The sequence below is a fragment of the Xenopus tropicalis genome, chromosome 2, assembly GCF_000004195.4.
Source record: "Xenopus tropicalis strain Nigerian chromosome 2, UCB_Xtro_10.0, whole genome shotgun sequence".
NCBI lineage: Eukaryota > Metazoa > Chordata > Amphibia > Anura > Pipidae > Xenopus > Xenopus tropicalis.
The window spans coordinates 134,547,077-134,572,567 of record NC_030678.2 but is presented as its reverse complement, the minus strand read 5'-3'; the positions used below and the strand labels follow the sequence as shown (position 1 = coordinate 134,572,567).

Below are 25,491 nucleotides of genomic sequence, written 5' to 3'. Positions count from 1 at the left end.
GTACAATATGTGGATATTAGAAGTCACCTTGCAGTTCCATGGCCTTGTGCTTGCTTCTGGTCACAAAACACCTTGTGACCTATAATATCCTTATCTTAAACAACTGGGGGTACATTATTCCCTATATATGTGATCTGCAGATGCGTGACGAGGTAACATATATACTTCCAATACATTCTGTAATGATTTTTGTGCTGCTGATACAGTAAAGCTCCCATCTGATATAAAATAAGGAGCAGTGGTGCAGGTATGTTGTATAGCAAGTTAGTGTAACTTACTGAGCTCTATTCTGCGCTACTGCTGCTGCATCTGCACTGATAAGTGCTACATTTCCTTTTCCAAACCATCTGCCTTTAATACACCCCATAGGCTCTATTTGTACTCGTCCATGGATATCTAGCACCGCCGGAATTGATTGCAGAAGCACATTTGGTATTATTGAGTCCACGGCGGAATGTTACAAGTGATGCAGCCCTAATAACCAGCAGGCAGCAAATATTGTTCTACTGGTTGGTGGTATCCCTGGGTTACCTGGTTACCCTGTAGCAACCCTTTGCACCAACTTCGCCCCCTATATCCACCAACTTCAGTTTTTTCCCTTGCATTTCCTTATTCATCGCCTCATTCAATGTTCTACATTCACTCATCACTGGATCACGGATTTTATAGCTTTCTCCTAAACTGGAGATATTGGCCTTTGTGCTTTACTAGCTAGGCTATTCCCATTTAGCTCTTATGGCATATAGATATCCAGAGGTGGCAAAGGGGACTTGGGGGGCCTGGTAAGGAGAGTGAGAGTGTATGAATATCAGAAGAGCATATGGATATGGGTAAGTATCACTTGTGCTTTATAGTAGTGTGCGGCAGCCCCACTCACACTGTTGCTGGTGGTAAAGCAATGGATGACGTATTGGCTTTGCACCTATAATTATATGTGCAGAATAATCCATTATGGCCTTGTGCTTCTCTCTTGTGCAAATGGCAATTGGGTTGCGGTGCTTCTCATACAGACAAAGCAAACAATATTCATTTCATAGAGGCAGAGGTATATCATAAACATTCTCATCGCTGCAGAGATACATTCAGGGTTACTAAGAACCCAATGCAAAGAACATTAAAAGGAAGCAGTAAGAGCCAGGTCTCTGTGGCCGGCCGGGCTGTGAATGACGAGTGGAATCTTACAGGATCAAAATGAGGTTACTTTAAAGGAGAAGGAAAGGTAAAAACTAAGTAAGCTTTAGTAGAAAGGTCTATGTAAATACAGCCATAAGCTGCACTGCTCTGTTCTCTGTCAAAAGAAACAGGATTTGTTGTCTATTTGTTTTCCTCTGCCAGAGACACACAGTTCTTTCCTCTCTCCTGCTCCCCCCTCCCTCAAAAATGCTAAGAACTCACTCCCCCCCCTTAGGAATGTGGATCTGAGCCAATCAGCAGGAAGCTTCCTCATAGCCTTACTAACTGAGCATGTGCACGGGTCTTGGTCTTGGTGCAGGAGCGAGGCATTATGGGAACTTTCTTTACAGAGCTCAGCGGTTTTTTTTTCCTGTTTGGCTTCTGATCATCCGAACAGGAGAAATACAGGGAGACATAAGGGCACTATTGAGAGAACTGAAGGTATGCCTGCAGCTTGAGATTAACTCTTTATTAGCCTTTCCTTCTCCTTTAAAGTTTTTATTACAACTTGCAAACAATAGGGGAATAGAGATTGTTTTGGTTAGTGACGCATGGGTTGAATTGTCCGCTGGCAGATATACACCAGCAGGCTGATCCCCTGCCTTCCCGTACCTGAATGTGTGCACCCTGGTAGGCATGGCATCAGCCCATCAGCGCACACACAGCAGATTTTGGCACCAATCAGCTTTTTTCCACTGGCATCCAACCATGACTACAGCCTGTTCCACTCTGTGTGTGGTCTATTCTCCGAACACATTTTAAGAAGAACTAAAGCCTAAAAAAAAAAGATTATGGCTAAATTTTATATACTGAACCTACACAGAGGCCCAGCAGTCCTAAAACATTAATAATCTAAGTTGTCCACAGGAGCTTAACCTCTTGGAGTTTGTTAGGCCATCGTTTAAGTGCCAGTGGCATTGCTAAGCTTAGGGGTGGCAGGAAGTTATCATAGATAAGCAGAAAGTAAGGTTATACCTATCATAGAAACTGATGCTAAAATATCCAAAAAACAATTCTGATTGCACTGGTTTTGGAGCTGCCATGTAAAATAAATGTGAATAAATCAGCCTTACATTGTGACATTTATATTCTATATATACAGTACATTGTAAGCTGGACCCTAAGCTCAGTAAGTGACAGCAGCACAGAGCATGTGCAGGGAATCAGCAGAATAGAAGTTGGGGAGCTACTGGGGCATCTTTGGAGGCACAGATCTTCCCTGCTAAAGGGTTGTGGTTGCCTTGGGCTGGTACAGAGGCACAAAAACATAAGGTTAAGCATTAGTTCCCCTGTTAGACAGCCCCTTCAAGGCTCAAGCAATTCAGGCACCCAAGAGCTTGGAATCTGTTATTATCTCTGTTAGACAGAGAAACCCTTCGCTATTCTTAGGGCTTGTAGTGTTAATGAGAAGAAAATTGGCTTACATAAGCCTAATGAATGGGCCACACAGCACAAGGATCAATACTTGTGTAGGAAGGATATATAAAGTTAGGTCTCCCACAATGAATAAAAACACAAGCTGAAAGGAAATGAAGCCACATAATCATCTTAATTGTATAGATTGGGATTGATTTTGGAAAGGCCCAGAGTGCAGTAGGTTCTACACAATGGCTGTTATTGCTGGAGCGGAATCATGAATTTCCTGTTATAATAATATTCACGAGTAACTAGAAAAAGAATATTAATCACCATCTTATGTAAGATTGCATTGAGAGGCAGTGCCAACAGGACTGAGCATCCATTCTGATGCCGACACCACTCCTTTCTAGCAATGTTTAGTTCTATGAGCCGGAGGGGAGATTAACTCTCACATGAGAATCCTGCTTGGGCCAACACTGTCACAGCTGGCTCCTTTCACTTCAACCTAAAGTGCTGGGAGGCAGATCATTCATTTGCCTATAACGTTGTCATGCTTTAACATACTTAAATAAAACAAATGACATTAGTATTATCTCCACACTCACCACAAAATGGCAATGTTTGTTTTTGTAGCCTCAACCAACAGCCCCCATGTCAGCTAGAAATGCTGCGCAGTACAGAGTAACTCTTGCACAGTGCTCTGAGGAGTATGTTCTGTACATAGTATATCTATCCATGTAGCAACCAACAGCATCACTTCTTGGGTAATTAGTATGTTTTACCTATGGAATATGCAATTATAGATGCCCTATACCAAGAAATTAGAGACCATCTACAAGTTGTTGAACAGACCTTCTAGCAGCAATATCGGAATATCCGTCCCTCCCACTCCCTGTGTGCTTTGGCAATTCTTGTCATGGGATATTCAACATCGTGACCACCTATACTTGTGCCTGTCTCTCCTAATGATTTGCTAATACATTTTATCAACCCCTGAGTTGTATGCAACAATATCTGAACCACCACAGCTTGGACAACACTGATTTAGATGTTATTGTCATCATTTTACTCTAACACTGCCATCTTTTTTCCATATACCCACTGTCCCTTATTTTTCCTACGTACAGCTAAGCCTCTGTGGGGGCCCCAGAATTTGAAGAGCCAGGGACCCATAAAGACAGCTCCGGCTTTTGATCCTATATCAGCTATTAGTGCTTCCCTTCTATTTATTATAACCTCCTTAAAGTGAATCAAACAGAGAACTATGAGGCAGAAGGGCTTACAAGCAGAATAAAGCAACCCCATATAAGATAATATAAAAGGACCACAAAAAAGCAGTAATAAAGGATATGTTCATAATGTACAGTTTGCACCCAAAAAGGATGAATATGTTCCCTAATAAATAATATTCACATAAATAGAGAGTTTAGCAGAATGAACTGATACTTGTGGGACCCCTGTGCCATTTGCACATAGAACCTGATATTCAGAAGTAGTAAATGGGCCAACTCATCCCTGGAGCGCTAGGAACTGACAACGAATGCAGAAAAACATAGATCTTGATCTGCTTTGAATGTATTCAGCTTTGGTGTCCGTCATCCCCATTCAACAGAAACACATGGATAAAGTGGAGTGATTACACTGGAACACTTTGTATTGCGCCAACACCAGCAATGAGCACCCGCGCTGATAAACCCTAAACCCTACACACATGGCATGTCCGTTGCCCAAAGCACCAGAGCTTCCTACCTTTTTGGCTACATGCAATACATTAAGGCAGCTGGAGTAAACTTGCATCCCATCAGCTGGCTATGATGCTGGGAATTGTGTATTCAGCAACAAATGCAACATGGGTTGGACAGAGCTCATTACCTCCCAAACTATTATAAGAAAGCCCTAGATGTAATTGTTGTGCCCACATGAAACAACAGAATTTGTTAAACAAAAAGCATATACATATATGGCTTGGTGGCTTCAAACTGACCCTGATCTTCTGTTACACAGAGCCAAACACATAGCTCCCATGTAACCATATTAGCCACTTGCTTGCTCACACCTTCTAAAAATTACACTATAAGTGCCTTAACCACATTGCATATGGCTGTCTAGTTCCTGTCACTTATGTTTACTCCACAAGTGTTTGAAGCCAGCTCATTGGCCCACACAAAAACCCCAAGAGTCTGTTCATATACTGGTCAGAACCAATATGTTACCAGTGTTACAACCCCCAGACAGGTTATGGACCATGGTGAAATCCTCTGAAAAATCAGTGCAACATGGGAGAGAGAATTTGGATTGAGTGAAATACCTTGTGCTTAGGTTGAAGAGCCCCCACCCACTATCAATGCATGTGCCAAGTGATAGCACTTTCCTGGGTCTTCTTTGCTTACTATTGCTGGTGGACAAATCAGGTCCAAGCCAAATCAGTCAGGTCCAAGCCAATGATAAAGCATGTTGCTGGCCAGTAGCTGTACCCAAGCAAATCATCTTTGTGGCAGTGTGGGGTATTCCCTTTATATGTATATATCAGTTCAGCACATAAGCAAGTGTCCTTGTAGAATCCTATCAGTGCATTGCACTTGCGTGTATAGATGTGTATCACACACTGTGACAGCAGGATGAGTTCTGTGCCCCCCTTGTTCTGTTTGCAATACTGTTTTCTGAGAGAAAAAAAAAACTGCTCCGCCACCTTTGTTACCCCAGTGGATGAGAATAGGCAAATGTTTTGTGCATAACCCGCTCTGTGCTTCTGGAATGCTGAATGCTGCCCTCCAGTCCAGGGAATCCAGTATGGAGCGGTGTTGGGGGCCAGCCTGTGTGTTGTGCGCAGCTTCTCTCTGGCTCTTCCCCATACGGAGCACAGTGCTACAGTCACATTCACCCGCATGAACATGTTTCATAGAAATAAAGCTTGTTTGGTAGTGGTTACGTCTATAAGTGCTTGCACTGTTACGCTCACTTTCACCAAACCCTTTTCTTCTAAAATATGATGTGGCAAACACAGTTTTTCCTGTGAAAGAAGAAAAACAAAGATAAATATATTGTATTTTAGATATCCCATCATGGTAACCTTGCACTGAAAATGGCTCCCAGTAATCACTAATTGCACAAATATTGCCCCTTTGTTTGTGAAGGTCCCAGGCTGTGCTCTCCAGCACGCAGCCATTGGGGCTAATGCATGAGTGCTTTCCTTTCAGCCTTTTCAGGAAGCATTTAGTATGAATGAGATTTAGCGTGGAACAAAAAGCACTTGGTACCAGATACTGGGCTCACTGGCACTCCCACTGTACATACACAGCATCATGCCTGGGGGACCCTTTCTAAGCCCCTGGATAAGTAATCTGCACATAACAGGCCAATTTCCTGCATTTCATGGGAAATATATGCTATTTCCAGGCACTGAGGTATCCTTATTAACCAAATGCCTTAGCTGGGCAGATTTAGAGCACAACAAAAGGTAGAATCACTGAGAAAGTCTGGGACAGTGTTAACAGGAAAAGTGTCCTGGGCTGGTGCAGAACACCAGTCAGGGGTAATAAGAAAGTTATGGTGGTGTCCAACAACTTTGCACTCCCAGTAATTTTACATTTTCTTTACCTTTTAAAAAACAAACACTGAGGCTCTGTAGAACTGAATAGTTGGAATGTGCCCAATGAGGGGCAACCTTATATATAATATATATATATAAGAGAAAAAATACCGCTCACAGGAACTCCTCAAACAGAATTTGCCAAATTCCAATGTTTCGAGCACCAGCTGTGCTCTTCCTCAGGGTACAAAACAGGTTTGTCCCCGAGAAGAACACAGCTGGTGCTCGAAACTTTGAAAATTTGCAAATAAAACACTTTTCTTTTTGAGAAGTTCCTGTGATTGCCTATATACACTTTTGTTTAGCATAACTACAATAAGAAAAACTTATATTGAAAATGTGTTTGAAGTAGTCTATCAGGCATTCAGATATAAAGGCGCTCATTATACAGGTGGCTACTCAGTGGGCAGCCCATTTAATTACCTACCTTCTACTCAGATGCTCGGAAGAACCACTGGTTGGAAAAGTGAAACTGTTTTTAGCTGAGAGCAAGAAATAACCAGCAAGTCAAAGCCCTATGCATTGAACTTTTTTGCATTTATTCTAGGGCTAATAGCCACATAATAGGAGTTATTAGGATAAGAACATTTACTGGCCTGAAGTGAAATATGTCTTTACAAATCAGAAGGATTTCATGGCTTAGATCAGTGATCCCCAACCAGTGGCTTGTGAGCCCCCCTCCCTTTGATGTTGCTCCCAATGGCCTCAAAGTAGGTGCCTGTTTTTACATTTCTGGTTTGGAGGCAAGTTCTGGAAGCACAGAAACACAGTTTTACTCCAACTAGAGCCTCCTGCAGGCCAGCAGGCCACATGGGACTACCAAAATCGCAGCCCTTATTTTGCATCCCCAAAGAACATTTTTCCTGCTTGCATGGCTCACCAACACTATCTGGCTCACAAGTAAAAAAAGGTTGGGAATCCCTGGCCTAGATAAAGAGAATCTGCTTCTAGAAATGAGTAATAATAAACCCCCTCTAGAATAGGCTCAAATTACTCAAGATGATCTGAATGCCCAGATGAGTGTTGCTTAAGACTTTGCAGGAACAGAGGATATGCAGGTGTGGTTGGCTAATGGGTAACAGGCTAGCCGCCTAGGCAAATGGACTACAAACTACTGGGCATGGCTATGCGATTGCCGTGTTTTAGGCCTTTGTTACATGATCAGAGGCAGCCACACTTATTGTGTTTACGCTCTGATTGCTCTCAGATTTGCCTGGAAACGTTGCTGATGACAATCTCAATCCTAGCTGTGCCCTGGGTGATTAGGATAAAAAGAGCTTTTCCAGTAGTTCCCATGTACCAATTACACTACCGATTATTTTCCTTGCAATTGTGTTTGTGTCCGTGTGTTAGCAGAGGAATACTATGTGACATGCAGGTCCCACCCGGCACGGCCAGTTTGCTCTAAGATACCTATTCCGTGACATTGCTAGGAAAAGCCAGGAACTTTGTTTAAACACATGTTTTCGCTTTGCAAACAGCCCGAAACATGGCTGCATACAATAATATACAGAGGCACACAGGGGGCAGGCGCTGGGAGAAGAGAAATAATCAGGCAGAACTCACAGTCTCTGGGCAGAGGAGCACATGATTTATTTACACAGCATGCACACACATATATACAGTATACTATAATGCCTGGCTGCCATACAAGGACAGGGCACTGGGGACATTGGTTCCTCCTCACCTAATATCTTAAATCTAAACTTGTACGAATGTAGTAAGGATACAAGTTTAAATGACTGGCACAGGAGGTGTTTCACTAATAAATAGTACAATACATGGGATCTGCTTATACTTTAGCGAGTAAATGTAAAGAAAACTTGCATGGTACACACATTGTGCCATTGCCATCGGTGCAGTTTGGGGGGGGGGGGAGTCAAATTCTTGCTCCAAATATAACTTTTTACAAACCAACATTGAGTGCAATGCAGGTTCACAATTTTATGGGAATTTATTGAGAATAGATTACACCCAATACAGCCATATTAACCTGGGAGCTGTGCATTATGTGATAGTGTTGTTTAACAAATTTTCAGGCCCTGTACATCATTAGAAAAAGACTGCGCATTGCCCAGATGGGCAGATATTTACTTCTGCAACGCTGATTTTATTGGCTGCCAGGCAGGGAGGCAGGTCATGCCCAGTAGGAACAGTGCTGGCGCTAGCCTTCCTGAATAGTCTGATGGGTAGGGGCCATTCTTAAAGATTATGATACAACATGTGACTAACCTGAACGAGCTGGCTTGACAGGCAAACCTGGCACATACCCTAATAGAGTTACAGCTGTTATTGTTGCAAAAGGTCGATCTTTTAAATATTTAGGGCGAAGACACATGGGGCGATTAGTCGCCTCGACCTTTCTGCACAGCGAAAATGCACAAGCGATTAGTTGCAGTGACGTCCATTATACTCTATGGGCGAAAAGTCTGCCTTAATTAAAAGTCATGGCAACTAATCGCCCCATGTGTCTTCGTCCTTAAGTGTGTTAAGCAGGCCCGGATTTGCGGAGAGGCCACAAAGGCCCGGGCCTAGGGCGACACAAATTTGGGGGTGGCATGCCGCACCGCCATCTTAAGCTTTTTCACCTATACAGAGCAGTGGGGACCTCTTCCCCACTGCTCCGTATGCGAATGTTTACACCCGTGCTGAATTGCGGGGGGGTGCCGATCGTGTGTTCGCGCATGCGCGGAGGGCGACGGACAGGGGCGGCCTTGGGGCGGCCTTGGGGCAGCGGGATTACAAATCCGGCTCTGGTGTTAAGTAACTGAATGTGTATGCAGACAGCATATTTCAGGTTTTGCTCCCTAACATAAAATAATGTTACATTTTGAGTTACCTTACTGTGATATTTGCCTCACATTACAGAGATCCAACAAACAAGAAATATACAAATAAATGAGAAATCAGCCATCTAAAGTGATAACGCAACAGTTAGTGGAACTGAGTGGGGACTTTATAGTTTAACTTAAATGGTGATGTTTGGGAAAGACTGCCATTCTGCAGTCATTCTATTTCTTGTTCTATGTAAACAACATTGCTCACAACATTGCTCACAGATTACACAGTGAAGCTTGAGAGGTTTGTTTCTCTGAAAATTACCTTTTCATATGGTGTAGGTGGCATAAGTCTGTGATAAATTGCAACAGCAGCTTGGAATTTATTCTGCTATCTGTTTGCATCCCCCTAGCAACCATACAGCGTTTACAATTAAAATGGAAGATGAATAGTAGAGGACCTTAACTTAATCGGGCTAATAACTCAAAAAACATGAAATAAAGAAGTAAAAATCTTCAGAAATATAGCTTTAAATAGGTTCATATATAACAAATACTAATAGTGTAATATAATAAAAGTTGCAAAATGTAAAGCAAATACCTTACTGGTACGCTAATACTCAACAAATGTATTCTGCCTTTTTTTTTTTAATTTAAAAAAAATCTACAATCTCTTGACCCGTTGCCATTATAAGACCTATTGCATAGAGGGTGTATTCTCTGATTTCTCCAGTTTTCAGCCATCAAAGAAGCACCTGAACATGGCTGTGTAGCCTATCATTTATTTGAATGGAACACTTTTAAGATTCACCTGTCTTTGCTAGTGACAGGTGGGTTTCCATTTAGACTGCATGGACATGTTCAGTAAAAATGTATTTAAACAACCTCCTGTAAACTCCCTCCATGTAAACAGGATCCTTTTTGTCCTGTTTGGTGCAACAAAAAAACATAATAACAAAAAAGTATATTTAGTACAAACCCTATTTTTGAGGTTGAGGGATATATATGTGTGTGTGTGTGTGTGTGTATGCATACATATATGTGCAACCAATCAGCAATTAGATTTAAACGGTCACCTACAAAACAAAAGCAAAGATCTGATCTGGTTGCTATGGGTGACATCACCGGTGATGTTTATCTCTAATCTTAATATTAATATCTACACCCCTAAGTGTATTGTTATTGGACTACACATTTGGGATAATTCTAAATTTTAGGAGAATGAAAATTATAGCAGGAGAATATTTTTTAAATATAGTATTGCCCAAAAATAAAAAGATTTGAACTGTATAATTTCTGTTAAATCTTTTCTAGTTCCTAGGGACTAGTACAATCTAACAGTCAATTAGTTGGTTGCTGAAGTGTTTTTGTTTCTGCGCAGCACTAAATGCATTGTTAATATAAAAAGTAATTTAGAGAACATGTAAAGACTACATTTGCCTACAATGTATATCAGTTGGGGATGTCTCCCCCACCCAAATAGCAGCTTTTACCCAGAGGATATTTTTCCCTCGGATACATTTAAATCTGCAAACAGCATATACACACACAGACCCTTATTCAGCATACATTTAATCAAGAATACAGGCTCACACAGGCACAACTGTCTCTGATAAAAATTCAGCTTTGTTTGAGCAGAGCTCAGGAAAGAAAGTTGTAGAGAAAAAAATTGTAGCAGACAGCTAGAGCTGAGTTTCTATGGGAACCAGCAATGCCATCTCTTCACTGGCTGCTAGACTGGGGGGACATGTTTAGTAATCTGAGCTTAGAACAACTGAGCATGCCCACAAGCCAAATTCCTGAGGGAGGGGGCCAAGTGGGTTACAGGAGGAGAAGGAAATCTAAGTGATTAAGGGGATGTTGCAGCCTTACTATTAACCTCTGGACAACCAGTGTGGCAGGCATTGAAAGATTTTAAAGAGGCTGTTCACTGATTAAATTGTTGTGTGTGGGGGTTTAAATGTTCTTTGCATATTAAATATAATATTAAAATAAAATAACCTTTAGCTGTCGTAACTTTCACACTCTAACCTTACAGCATGCATAGCAATTAATGCAAAAAGATTCCAAATAAGAATTATTTTACCTTATTTTCTGAGAATCTGTGTTTGTTTATTTTAAAGTAAATAAACGGCCATTTATTTGCAACACTAAAACATTAACATCTCCCCCTCTGCCACCCAAGCACAGGAAAACACACTGAGCATATTTGGTTTGTATATATAGCAGTACAAAAGTGACCAAACCATGCAATATAGTATTAAAGCCTCTAGATGTTGATCTAATTCGTAAAACACAGCAGTATAATAGGAGCAATGGTGCTACTGGGAGTAACTCAAGCACAGATATAATAATAATATCAACATACATGCAGCTGGGGTTGCACTTATAGCTGCATGGAAGTCTTTTATTTACTATACTTATTGATGGTGTTTGGGGAGTATGAGGAATGAGAAAACCAAAAGAAAAAGGTTTCATCTAGACAACACTAATCATTGCAGCCATGGTGTATGCATTTCATCCATAACTGACTGGTACTATAATCATGCTTAATTGAAACAAGGCCAAACACAGCCTACATTATAAAACATTAAATGACACTAGGGATTCTCCAACAATTCTGGTGATAGTAGCTAACTATTATTGCAGCTCTTGCAGTCCAATGTTGCACAGCAGAACTCCCACTGATGCACAACTGCCAAACCTTGGCGGCAAGGGGCTACTGTAATGTATATATTACCCCTGATAGTCAAATCTCAAACTCAGGACGATTATTATCCAAGTCAAAAACAAAACAAACAAAATGAGTGTACCCCAAAATAGAGGATCCCACTTTTAGCACAAATTATTATACTGAAGACTTCCCCACAGATATAAGAATTTTTACCCAATGCATGGTGCAACATTTCAGCTTGATCAACTTATGTCCCCATTTTTGCTTGCAAGTGGTTTTTGGCAAATTAAAAGCAACCAAAGAAGCACTCAAATACATGCAAAAAAAAAAAAAATCACATTCCATTTGACTTTTTATACATGGGACAAAATATTAAAAAAAATTGAGTTCTGATAAATCTCCTGATAATGGTAATAATTGGCTGGTTTTCCTTCAAATACTTCTTTATACTGTCTATTGGCAGCTGATCTCTTTATTTGGGAGGTAAGCATTTTTTATCTCCAGTGCTGGACTGGGGCTGTTACTTCAATCACAACCCCAGTCACAACACTCATCACCAGCAAGTGGGGGAAGAGAACTTGGCAGAGCAGGTCTCGGTCAGTGGGCCAGGGCCCACTGGGTGTTTTGCTGGTGTCCCACTGGCCCAGTCAGACCCTGTTTATCTCTGCCAGTGCCTTAGACTTCATCAGAGATGCTTCTATGCTGATGTGACCAACAAATATTCTTAAATTCACATGTAAAATTTCAATGATTTGGAGGTAGGCAAACCTATAAGAGGATATCACCAGATTACTGGGCTCCTTCCCTTTGATGAGATGGTTAAATTCACATTGCCATAACATTTATGTCATAATGAAAATGAATAATTGCACAGAAAATGTCCTAAAAGAATATAACCAGCAACTATTGTAGGATTTAATGTAAAGATTTGCTTTGGAAAATTCAATGTCACATATTTTCAAATATCTGGTTCAGCTTCCATAACAAACTTTTTTTTAGAATAAACAGTACTGGCAACTTTAACATTTTCAACAAACACACATCTATAATATATATATAGTGTATACAAACAGCCAAGGTAAACAATATTGTCACAGTTGCACTTTTTTCAATCAATTCACCAGTTCTGGTGGAAAGAGGCAGGTGCCTGCAGTGTATAGAAGCACACATTTAATAAGTTTAGAACAAGGTGAAAACAGAGAAAAATGAAGATATCAGACGAAAAAAAATCCATCTTCAGCCACCTCATGTCCCTGAGTCCACTGCATCCAATGTTACAAAGAAATCTGAGGCCCATCGCACTGTAGCCAATCATTGTGGACGTGCAAACAGGAGAAAAATATTTGATAAAAACAATAATTTAAAAATATTGCACAGAAGGATTTTCCAAATTGTGGTAAAAGGCTCTTAGTCAACTGCCCGACAGATTTAAACAGACACAGGTATACAACCATTTCAACTTGCACCGTTCCTTGCTCAATCATGGGATGCTTGGAAAGACTCTGCTGTTGACAGAAACTAACAAGTAAGCCTTAAAAAATCACCCAGCATAAGATAAAGACAAAATGGAGGACTGTTCTGAAGTTGCAAGCAATGAGATTTATCTTATGGAGAGATCTGCAAACTGCAGGTGGGAAAAGGCATTCTTCAAATGTTGGAGAAATGGAGCAGTTTGCAAAAAAATTTCAGCTATGATTTCAGCTATTCTTTCTAAAGATATTAGGTACATCTAGAATGTCACATCTAAAATGTAATTTTGTCAGTGTCACAGTGTTTTTTTTCACTAGATCAATTTATTTTAGAGAAATATTTTTGGTAAGTATATATATATATATATATATATAGAGAGAGAGAGAGAGAGAGAGAGAGAGGGAGGGAGGGAGGAAGAGAGAGAGAGATTACATGTTTAACATGAATTGTATAAATGGCAAACACGAGAGAACACTGATCCTCCCACCCACACACCAATTGAATCTAAGGAGTGCTGGCAATTAGTACAGCATGTATCCCCTTACAAGTTAGGGAGGCAGGAGAGGGTGGGATCACAAGACAATTGAAGTTGACGTAACAAAAGAGAATAATGGTGAGGGAGCTGGTGCAGTAAACTGAATGTAGATTAGAAAGAAGCTGCGAGAAAGCAGGGAAATCAGGGGAAATTAAGAAATGGGGTTGCAGTTAGATGACAAGTAGGAGGAATGAAGATTGAGAAAGGACAGGGACAGGGACCGCAGGGAAACTGGGAAAGAGCTGGCTTTTCAGGAAGGTATTGGTATCTTCTAGGTCCAATCGCACAAGCCCGCCAGTGAAGTGAAGAACCAAGGGTGAGAATTATCAATGTTTGAGTGTGGGGTTTTATTCACGATTCATGTTTTTAGAGCTAAAACTCACATAATTCCAAAAATTCCAAAAATTAAAATGTCTGGTATTAATTAAGTGCAAAAACTAAAAATCTAAAAACTTGCAAGTTTCTATTGAAGTCAATAGGAGCTGTAATACACAAAGTCAAGCCATTTCATTTAAGATATTTGAGTTATATATTTGATTATATATTTGTTCATATATGTGTGTCATATGACTCAATGAAATTGTTGAATCACAAGCAATAATTTACCATGGATTTTAAACTAAATCACCTGTGTCCTTAAATTATTATATCTTCATAAATGTACTGGTGATTAATACCCTTAAATATCATCAATACAGGTATGGGACTTGTTATCCTTGGGACCTGTGGCCTTCCAGATAAGGGATCTTATCTGCAATTTGGATCTCCATACTAAAAAATAATTTAAACATTAAATAAACCCAACATGATTGTGTTGCTTCCAATAAGGATTATTTAAACCATAGTTGGGATCAAGGTATAGACAATCATTTTTAAACATTTGAATTATTTAATTATAATGGAGTCTATGGGAGATGGCCGTAATTCTGAGCTTTCTGGATAATGGGTTTCCTGATAACGGATCCTATACCTGGGTTTGTAAGCTCTATGGGGCAGGGACCTCTATCCTCTTGTCTCTTTGTCACTTGCCTTTGTGTAAACTTTAATACAACTGTACTTTTTTCTATTTGTATTCATTGTTGTACTGAAAACTACAGCTTCCAACATTTTGGCACCCCCTAGTGACTTATGGCTTTTGGCATTTGTCCACTTGGGGTTTCTATGCTGCGCATCATCCCAGTGTGCCATTAGCGTTAGAATTGTTCAGATGCCTCAGTGCACTTACACACTCCTGTGCATCCATGTTGAGAAAGCCCACCCATACTGTAGTAAATACTCATACGTGAGAGATGTTATGCTTATATTTCATCCATTCAGTTGGATATAAAACATTAATGTGGAACATTATCACATAATTAGCACACTACAGGTCCCCTTTTAGGGTTAATCTTGGGACTTAATGATTACAAATCGCCTTTTGCCCTTTTTATACTTCACACATTATCCTTGTGCTCTAATTGATGTGGAATTGCTATTTTGGACAGATTTGGATTTGAGTAAAATTTCTGCTAAACAAATATTCATAAAACATCTGAACCCCTTTGTTGGTTGAAAAAGCCATGCATTGATCGCAGCAAAGGGATTGAGATATTATTGATTTGGCCTGATAATGGCATCCAGACTCTGCTAGAATTTATGCAAATAAAACATTGGATTTTGCCATTGACTGCTCCATTACTATGTAGGAATCGATATTAAAAGATTAGTGACTCACTCTGATTCATTTTGTATGTGAAAGAATAATGATTTAGGACTAGGTAAGCAGTAATAAAGGTGCTGAACAATACACAGGCTGCCATACATCATCACATTCTGGGAACAGTACTTGTCTGTGATATGTCATAAAAGAAAGGCAATTCATGCTTTACTAATACTGAAAAAGAAAAAGTGATTTATGTGAAACAGCTTTCAGCTCAAATTGTCAGCACAGCCCCCTTTACTGTAGAGCAAGGCCGACCAACTTGGAATGTATCTATTGGCTACGTCTGCTCCAATGTGCATGCCCAACAAACAACACTGATCAGTAATGATCAGAAGATTGCAAATTACTGCTAATTGAATAATGTACCATCGCGCAAAGTATCAAACAATGCACTTTTAAAGCCCAAGCAATACAATTTACAGATGAAGAGAGCCACAGAAAGTGTGTCTGCTTGTCACACAATGGAGAGCAATGGCAAGAGACATCACATGAATATCTTCCTGCAATAAAGATGCAAAGGTGCACATGCAAGTAGCGTCTGCTTATATTGCATTCCAGTGGTAGCTTAGACACATAAATACAAAAAGAAGTATGTGCAAAAGACAAACGCCTATCAGGTCCCAGGAGTCTAAAAAAGTAGTTGATCGTGGGACTGCCTCCCCCACAGCCAGAAGAGCATCAACAGTCTTTTGAATGTGTCGGATATTCAATTGCTGGATGTCATTTGGAGAGCAGAGGTCAGTCTATCCGAAGGGCAGCCATCAGAACAGAAAGAAACAGTGCACAACATTAAAAAGACAACACAGACAGAGAATCTTATAAGTAAGTCATGGCCTAGGGGTCTATGATTGGGGAATGTCTGCCGCATGTGGCTTTCAGAACTTCCAGAAACCTCTAAGCCACTAAATTACTGGAGCACAAATGATTACGTAAGCGCCTGGAGGGGAATCTTTAGAAAAATGCCATGCATACACCAAGTAAATATAAAAAGCTATTGAAGTGCATTAAAAACATAACTGTGCTTTTGGCAAATGGCATGAAATGGATACAGCTAGGTGGCCATGCTGACACATTTTCCCATATTGATATATATATAGGTGTAGGGAGGAAAGGCCTTAGCTAAAACTATGCTTCCTATATATATGTGTGTCTGGGAAAATACTTCCTGAATCTCATTAATGTGATGGCAGCAACGGAACCATATCACTGCCAGTGAGTACTGTTTAGCTGGTTCCCCAGCACATAAATGGATGGAATGGTTGCTTTTTCAGTTTACAGACAACCTATAATCAACTACATTTTTTAAAGGTGAGAAAGGTTTATGCATCACAAACAGGGATGCTATGAAATCATAGTGCTGGGAACTGAATTATCTACTCGCAAGGACCAAACATGGAGTAACTTCAAGCTCCCTGTTTCACTTACAATATAACAAAAACCATAGATTATTTTTAGACTGGCAAAAAGCATGTTCAGTAAAAGCCCTGTTCATTGCACTCATGTTGAAAAGGGGCCCCTTTTATATGCACTGAATCACTGTTTTAACAAATAGTGTCATGACTGACAATGCATTCTGGGCACTAACCCTGATAAGTGATAAAAGTCTAAAGCTGGCCATACACGCACCGATAATATCGTACGTGAGTTCTGGGGGTTATCTGCACATAGGCTCCTACCTGCCAGCCACCCACCTGTGGCTGCACCTGACACCATCTGCATTAGCACACAGTGTATAGGGACAAATGCAAAAAGTCACATGGCACCATACTGAATCAATTAAACCTATAAACCCTGCTTCTAACCTCCCCAAGCTGCCATTTGCAATTTTCTTGGGCTCTGTGTAGACGGATCTGTCCTGAGATCATGCAAAGAGAAAATAAAAGTAAGTTGTCAGCAGCGCTGGATTTGTCTGCCTGGCGCCTCTAGGTCGCCCCCGTAGGTTTAAAGTCCCATATGGAGCAGTGGGGAGAGGTCCACATTGCTCCTTATGGGAGCCAAATTTAAAAATGTTTAAAAAAAATTTGTGCCGCCCTAGGCCCGGGCCTTTGTGGCCTCACCACAAATCCAGACCTGGTTGTCAGGATATGCACTTCCTATGCCAGGGCTGGAGATTATATATATATATATATATATATATAGACAGCCAGTTGGTGCACACCACTAACAATGATTATACCTGGATGCAAGAGCAAATATAGTACAATAAGACAAAAATGTGTCAGCACTCACAGGATTTAAAATATTTGAAAAAAGATAAATTTTATTCCAAAATATGAAAAAGGAACATTACAGACTTTTTTGTCTTATTATATATATATATATATATATATATATATATGTTTCCTAATTTAAACCAACAAGCTATCTGCAAACAGTTTTTCTAACATAATGACATGACAGATAGACGGAACTGTTTTAATTACTAAAATGAAAGATGTGTAGTCACACACAAGGGTGATTGTGCTCACAAGTAACACTTGCCTATCCGACTCTGCTGTCAATGCATTTTATTAGTTATCAGCCGTTGAGGTAGAAACAACATTTACTGGATTTTCTGTTGTGCAGTATAATTGCAAGTAGGAAATTGTTGGCCATAAATCACCTGAAATTTATCTCACTTTAGTTGAATACAAATTTGTGAAGGAGGGAAGGAAATGCACTGCTCTGGAGGAGTTGATGCCAACGAATTACACTGCAGTCTGGTCATGTTCTGCACATTGCTACACAGTGTCAGACTGGGACCCCAGGGGCCCACCAGAAAACCTTGGACTCTAGGCCCACTTTCCAAACTATTTTTCCTCCTTTCCTCGCCCAACCTGTTTATTCTCCTAGTCTCTTTTATTTACATGCTAGCATCTATTCTTCCATCTATTTCTCCTCTTTGTTCCCATACAGAAATAGGGAATGACCATGAAACAGGCCAAATGGTCCAGAGCAGAAGGGCCCACTGGCAACTGGGCCCACCAGGAGTTTTCCTGGTACCCTGGTGGGCCAGTCCGACACTGTTGCTACCCCTGACAGACACCTGATTAATAGCTTTCTCTTCTTTATACAATATATTTCCGCACATATTAATGCACTTTATTTTGCTAATTTAGCTAGTTAATGTTACTAACTAGTGTTATTATTTATTTTTTTTTGTAATGTTTCAGTAATTAAAAAGTCAGGTGAAGTCTGTTTCATGGAGTAGTGTTGAACTGGGCTATAGAGCATTGTTGCTTGCACAAACATGAAGACAACATTACCTGAAACCTCATTATGAAAGTCAATATCTGAAGTATCCTACATAGCCCTCCTGCTACAACTCAGTACCTCCTTCTTTGTTCTAAACACTGACACCCTCCTTCCTTCTGCTTCCACAGAGCCTCTCCGTTTGCCTACTTATCATTGAGACACTCCTTTCCGCTCCGTGAGCAGTATTGAGCCTTACACCTACTTACCCTTGAACCTCCACCCACTATTCTGCATATAACATTAAGACATTGTAAAGATGTAATATTTATTACACTCCAGACTTCAGTGACAAATTTTATGAAGTTTCTTATGGAATATCTTGCTTAAACACAAATGAGTTAATCTGCAAATCAATAATTGTTTGTTACAACTGTTATATAAAATATCCTTCCTAATTACTTGTTGTCTATGTCATGAATGATAAACAAAGTATCTTCACTAACCTTCTGTCTCAGCTGTCTCTAACACTGTGATTCTCCTGTTTCCTGCACTCACCAATTTGGGGCACAGCCAAAGTGTAGTGGCTTCTAGGTGAATTTAAAAGCATTGCAGCTATTATAATGCTGTTATAACCTGTTTTAACATAGCCAAAACAAAATACAGCACGGTATAGTACAAGTGCATCATAAGCCCTTTAACCCCAGTGTAGTACTCATTGTTTTTATTTTTACTACATCTGCAAGCACATAATACTGCAGGATAATACTTGGGCCCCATGTACAGCTCACCACCTGGATTTTCTATATCTCCCCTAGTAAATATGTAGGTATATGCAGCTACTAACTGGTAAATGTATGTAGCCATTACACAAGTAAAATATTCTTGTACAAAAAGGGTAAAGGCTCATAAAGGTTTTAAACTTGTATTTAGGTTTTCTCAGAAATATAACAAGATGCAAATTAAATAATATTTAACATATAAAGATTTTTTTTTAATCTGAGATAATATTTGACTATATGTATATATATAACCATCAAGATAAAATAGTCCTTATTTACCACTGTCATAAATGCAAAAACAGAGGGGCAATGGCTCCTGCAGTCTGCACTTCTATTAAGCATAGTTCATAGGCAAGAAGTAAGTACAGAGATCTGTAGCACTATGAGCCCATTAATGCTTCCCAGCTTTAGGGGGTATGAAAGGGGATGGACACATATCACCCTCATCCCACTGCCCATGAATACAATGCTATGTGTATGCAGGGTGTAATCCAGACACAAAAACATGTTTGCTACTGATTCAAACTTTAAGTAGACACACAATTTTTCCATTCTTGCAGTACTGCTCCATTTCTTGGTGATATCTCTGTTTTCTCCCAGAATAGAGCCACCAAATTAGCAGAATAAATAAGCTTTTTGTTGGTTGCCATTTCGCCAGCAGATACTGAGGAGGGAGCAACTAAGCCAAAGCAAAGTGATCTATTGGGACTGGTTAATGTTACAGGGACATGGGGCTGCACATAAAAGGTGAGCCCCTGTGCCTTGGGAAAAAAGAATTCTCCGCACAAAGCTGCTCAGCAGCACATTGTAATGAACATTCAAGGGAAAATAGGTTATAGCATGATGATATAGGGGATAAGTGTATCATGGGGTTAAGGCTTGCTAATACTGGCATTTAATGTAGAGCAAAGTAACTGCATAGCCCTCACTGGTGCCCTGATACAGATCAGTAAGCCATATTAGGAAAGCCCCACAATTGCCATGGAAACAAATTGGCAGATGTCACCGAAAGGAAGCAGCCATATATATTAGCTCCCAAGGCAAAATCACTGAAATTGCAACAATTAACTCATTGTCACACAGTTACATTACAGTGACGTTAAAAGGTACATTAACCCTTAAACTCAGCTCAACCAATGCACTTGCGACATCAAACAGTGGACTTTGTGTTACTATAACTTTATTCCCAAATCCTTGAATGCGCATTCCACCTACTTCATTGAATTTTTATTACCATACACACTTTTTCCTTTATGGTCCAAGGAAATAAATATCTTATTTTGCGGTCTCCTCTATGGCCATAAGCCCCTGTTCTCTCTTCACTAAAATGCATAGAAAATTAATGAGCAGTTTCCAGACATAAAGGCTGTGGACTATTGGTTTGTGTACACATTGTACTGGCCTGCCTGTAAAATGGCAATAGGATCATCAGGCCACCTGTTATTAAATCTACCATAGCAGCCTCAATCCTAGAACTTTTTGTTACCCAAATCACAACACTTAGTGAGAGGTCAGCACCTACAGTATATACCCAGAGCGCACTCGTACACCTGCATTGTTCTTTAATCTATACAAATGTCTCAGCACCACAAGAGCTAATGAGGGATTTTAAAAGCAATTAATTTGCAGCACTACATTTTCTTGTAGAATAGCTCCACAGCAAGGGTTTGTGGTTCTATCAGTAATACTTTATGTTCAGACTGGGAGATACTGGGAATCCTGGTTAGTCAGACACTAGATCGAGCATGACATCTTGTGGATGAATGTCATTATTACACCTTGTAGAGAACTTAAGGAAATTATTTCTCTTGTCATTACTGCATGTTCTGAATTTATCATATTTCTTATTAAATCTTCTCTCTATACTCTCTACACTATTAATTGAATGAACTGTAAATGCTAAAGTTTTCAGCTCAGGTTTTCTATGATATTTACTCCTTCCAGCTCCTCAATTGAAAAATGACCCATGTTTTTGATTTATATTGAGACATATAGCAGTCTAAAAACCCAAGTCGAGGATGAAAGAAGGTTTTCATTGTCTTCTATGTACATTACAGGTAAAGGATTAACTTTTACTTTCAATACCTGATAAATCTGCACCTAGAAATCCTATTCAAGTGAATAGAAAGCTGTGACATTTCCCTCTGGTAAACTGCGGCCACCTCTATTTTAACACATTGTATATATTTCTCAAAGGGATATTTAATAGTTACTTGCTTTTTAGTCAAACTGTAATAACAGAAAATAGAAAACCAAAGGGGCATTCACAAATGCATCCCCAATGCAGCTGCACGTAAATATATATAGATGGTGTTCTTATTAATATTATTCATTACTTGTACTTATGTATAGTACAGTACTTGCATCCAAACACACTCCTTGTACTTATGTATAGTTATGCCTACTACATATGACCTCTTGCTAAATTGTTAGCAAGTGCACCTATTGATACTTGGGAACCCTGGAGCTACCACAAGTCTAAATTTGAAGGGAATTCCAGGGTTTCCACAGGTTGTTGCATCGATAGGTGCTGACTTACGCCAAGAATCACATAGAAAAGTTATACCATCTGTGAAAATATTAGCTGCAACTTGCACCCAATTTGCTACCACATACACATGCAATTGCATTCACTTTCACACAATTCCCCGCAGGACCTCAGTTTAGCTGGTATTATGCAATTTGCACCCAAAACTGCACTGCGGGTGGTTCTAAATGACCCCTCAAGTGTATTTATAAGGTAGCTTACATTTTATGATTCTGGCTCCAACCCCCCCCCCCCCCAGACGATAGGGAGGCCACAGAGGAGAAAAAGTAGGGTAGCCCCTAGAGTGTGTCCGTCTGAGGGTTTTTAGAGTTATATATAGGAACCCTAATGCTGCTGCCCTAGCCATGGGACTTCGGGCTGCATATATATATAAATACAGTTTGTTTCATTCATACACATTATATTGGAAATTATGTATTTCATTCTAATTATACAGGGGATGATATCTTTGATATACATTACACTGGGGATGATATATATTCACATACATTACATTGAGGATGATATATTTCACATACATTATATTTGGGATGATGCATATAATTCAGCAAATTATTATGACATTGGAAGGCACAAGATACTCCTTGTGCATTTGATATTTATTTTTCCATGGGGTGTATTATTATCTTACTGCAGAAAGTTAAAGCATGTACATTTAGGTTTACCACATACTCCTGATTTGCTAAGGCCACACCTAGACAGAGTCTTGCCACCAAATCCTGTGTAAGCTGACTACATTGCAGCTGCAATATGTGGGTGTCTTATCAGAACCAGAATAAAGGAATTTAGAAGGTAAGGGTACCAGTATATTGTTTCTGACTGTGATATCTTGTGAACTGGCTAATAATATTTGTCTCTTTTCCTTGACCTTTAATCATCTGTTGATTTACTGACTAAGGTTAAATGCCCCTGCTGACTTTAAACTGTGCTCATTAAATGGAAAATATGTCTTCAAAAATTTATAAACCTTTTGTAAGTCTGATAACTGATACATATTTTCTACATTGTGATTTATCAGGATATATGGAAAATATATAAATGATTTTATGTTATACGCAATGAATTTCCATGTGTAAAGACTGGGATGAAAGTGGTTAAAAAAATGTGAAAAATGATCAGAAATACACAAAATGCTGATGCCTTTCAAACTGTGTATAAAGTTCAGTTTGAGCTTTCCCCACACAGCTGAACTGTGTCCCCTCCAGCTAATGTGCAGAGCTGCCGTTATATGATAGCAAGACTTGCACTCCAGAAGCTTACAGGCACCTTGTCTCATTTGAATATTGATACACTTAATTAAAATATATAAAATGCTAAAATAAAAAAAAACTTTACCCCATCCCATGGAAAAACATTATTATGCTCTTTAAATACCAATGACCCATTTGTATTCAGTGACAATTGACTGACTTGACTTAATTCTATATAGTGGATAAAATAAACTATATACACAGGCTCATGCTGCTTCATTGTGGAAGAGTATTTTGGCATATTCATAAATAAATGTCCTTTTTTAGTGAAGTATTTTTGTGACCAAAAGACCTGCAAGTGTGGATCTTCCTATAAATTAATTATAAATATTTCTTTGTATGGGTGAAAATAGGGACAAATTCCTTGGGCCCCTGTAGCAGTGCAGTAGTTATGAATACTGGGGCTTGCAGATATAGTGAGCAAGATGGTGTAGCACAGATGCTTCTGCCAGGGTTGCTTAATGTGTGACTCTTTGAAGATCTGTAGTTCCATAATAGCTGAAGGGCAGTCCTACTTCATATAAAAAAATGGGGCCCTTTCCCCACCACAACTAAAGATGGCCCTATATGTCTTCATGACTTGTCATACCTAGGGGCACATTTACTAATCCACAAATCCGAATCACGAATGGGAAAAAATCGTATTGGAAACGAAAATTTCGGAAGATCGCACATATCACGAAAATGCTTACGAAAAAATCGTATTAGTCACGATAATATCGTATTGGCGATCCGAAATTCACAAAATTTTCGTACCGAACAATTGTAAACAACGGTAAAACCTTTCCGATTTTTTCGTGCAAACGTCCGAAAAAGTCGTGCGCTGTACGAAAAAGTCGTGCGCCGTACGAAAAAGTTGTGCGGACGGCCAAAAAAAATCGGCGAAAATACGCTCGGAGCGTTCGTGCTTTTGTAAATGTGCCCCCTAGTATAGGTATAGGACCCATTATCCAGAATGCTTGGGACCTGGGGTTTTCCGGATAATGGGCCTTTCCGTAATTTGGATCTCCTACCTTAAGTCTACTAAGAAAATTATTTAAACAGTATTTAAACCCAATAGGATTGTTTTGGCTCTAATAAGGATTAATTATATCTTAGTTGGGATCAAGTACAAGGTACTGTTTTATTATTACAGAGAAAAAGGAAACCATTTTTAAAAATGTAAATTATTTAATTAAAAAGGAGTGGATGGGAGATGGGTTATCTGTAATTTGGAACTTTCTGGATAATGGGTTTCTGGATAAGGGGTCCGATACCTATATCTGCATATTTTCTTTATAATATCTTCAAACCCTCACCCCTTTTCCATCATCCTATCCCAATTTATTTTCTGTTGTCAAATGTTTCCTTATGCTGTATTCTATTTCCATAAATATAACCATATACTTGCCATACAATAGGCAGTACTCTCCAGTATTTAAAAGACTGGCCCATAGGCCGATGCATAGGGTTTAATTGGCCATAAAACTGTATGGCCACCTTGCCATTGTTATGTTCTTTCGGGCTACCTGAAGAAGTGAAGCAGCTTCTCTACACTTTCTTATCTGCCGATGCAACATGCACTCACCAGTGTATAGATAAAATTTACCAACTAGTGATCATCTGAAATGAAATAGGATTGCAGAATGATTGGTTTGGCAGCATGGTTAAAATTAGTCACCAGCAAACCAAATCTGGGCATGTATGGCTGGAGGACAGCTCAACCAATACAAAATATAAGAGGTATTATTTGTGAATATTACTAAAAACTCTTTCACACAGAAACACTTTGCTTTTGCTATCCCTTTTCAATGCCAATATTATTGCAGGCTTAAATGTTAAATATTGTGAAATGTATGTCCTTTTAAGGATTTGATAGGTTCCTTATGGACTTTGCTTTCTCCTGTTTTAACATTTCTATTAAAAATTTTTGGCACCAGTAGTTGTCTTTTTGTGCCATATGGAATATATTTGCGAAACAAGCCTTGGGAAAGTTGATATTAAATACAGAATATATAATTACCTCAGGTACTCCCATTCTTCTACAAGCGTCTAAGAAGTTTTCAACATTTCTTCTGCATTTGGCCATGCTAAGTTTTGGCTGCAAAAAAATAGATCCATCTAATGAGAAAACTCTATCCAAGGAATGTGTTGTTATAACAAATATCATGCATTAGAATACAAAGTCAGTTTTACTTCAGCAGAGAAACAGTAAATCAAAATGTAAATGGTTACAATAAGTTGGACTGCTAGATGTCACTGTGTCTTAGCAATAGCAGCTACCTCTTCACTTCACTGGTTCCCAAACTGTTGGGCTGGGCTCCCTAAGAGAGTTCACAGCCTTGGTTTGAGAGCTAAGCCTAAAAGCCACAGATTTGGTGAAAATGTCTATTTGCTCTCCTAAATTCAGAGTAATAAAGGATAGATAAGATAAGTATTGTAACCTATTAAGAACTTAATTGCAGTCTGATAGTCTGAGCTC

The 25,491-nt window shown here is 39.4% G+C and overlaps 1 protein-coding gene across 4 annotated transcripts in view; it reads right to left on the bottom strand.

The window, feature by feature from the left end:
• Positions 1 to 2,356: 2,356 nt before the first annotated feature.
• Positions 2,357 to 25,491, bottom strand: part of lrch1 (leucine-rich repeats and calponin homology (CH) domain containing 1) — a 100,429-nt gene continuing 77,294 nt past the window's right edge. For 3 of the 4 annotated variants that reach the window (XM_031897138.1, XM_002935112.5, XM_031897140.1), the window contains 2 exons: positions 25,033 to 25,110; positions 2,357 to 5,542 (listed from right to left, as the gene is read on the bottom strand). In XM_031897138.1, coding sequence (XP_031752998.1) covers positions 5,429 to 5,542; positions 25,033 to 25,110 — 192 coding nt within the window. In that variant the 3' untranslated portion in view covers positions 2,357 to 5,428. Of the gene's footprint in view, positions 5,543 to 18,921; positions 19,041 to 25,032; positions 25,111 to 25,491 lie in introns of those variants that run through there. The other variant, XM_031897139.1, reaches the window with a different exon arrangement.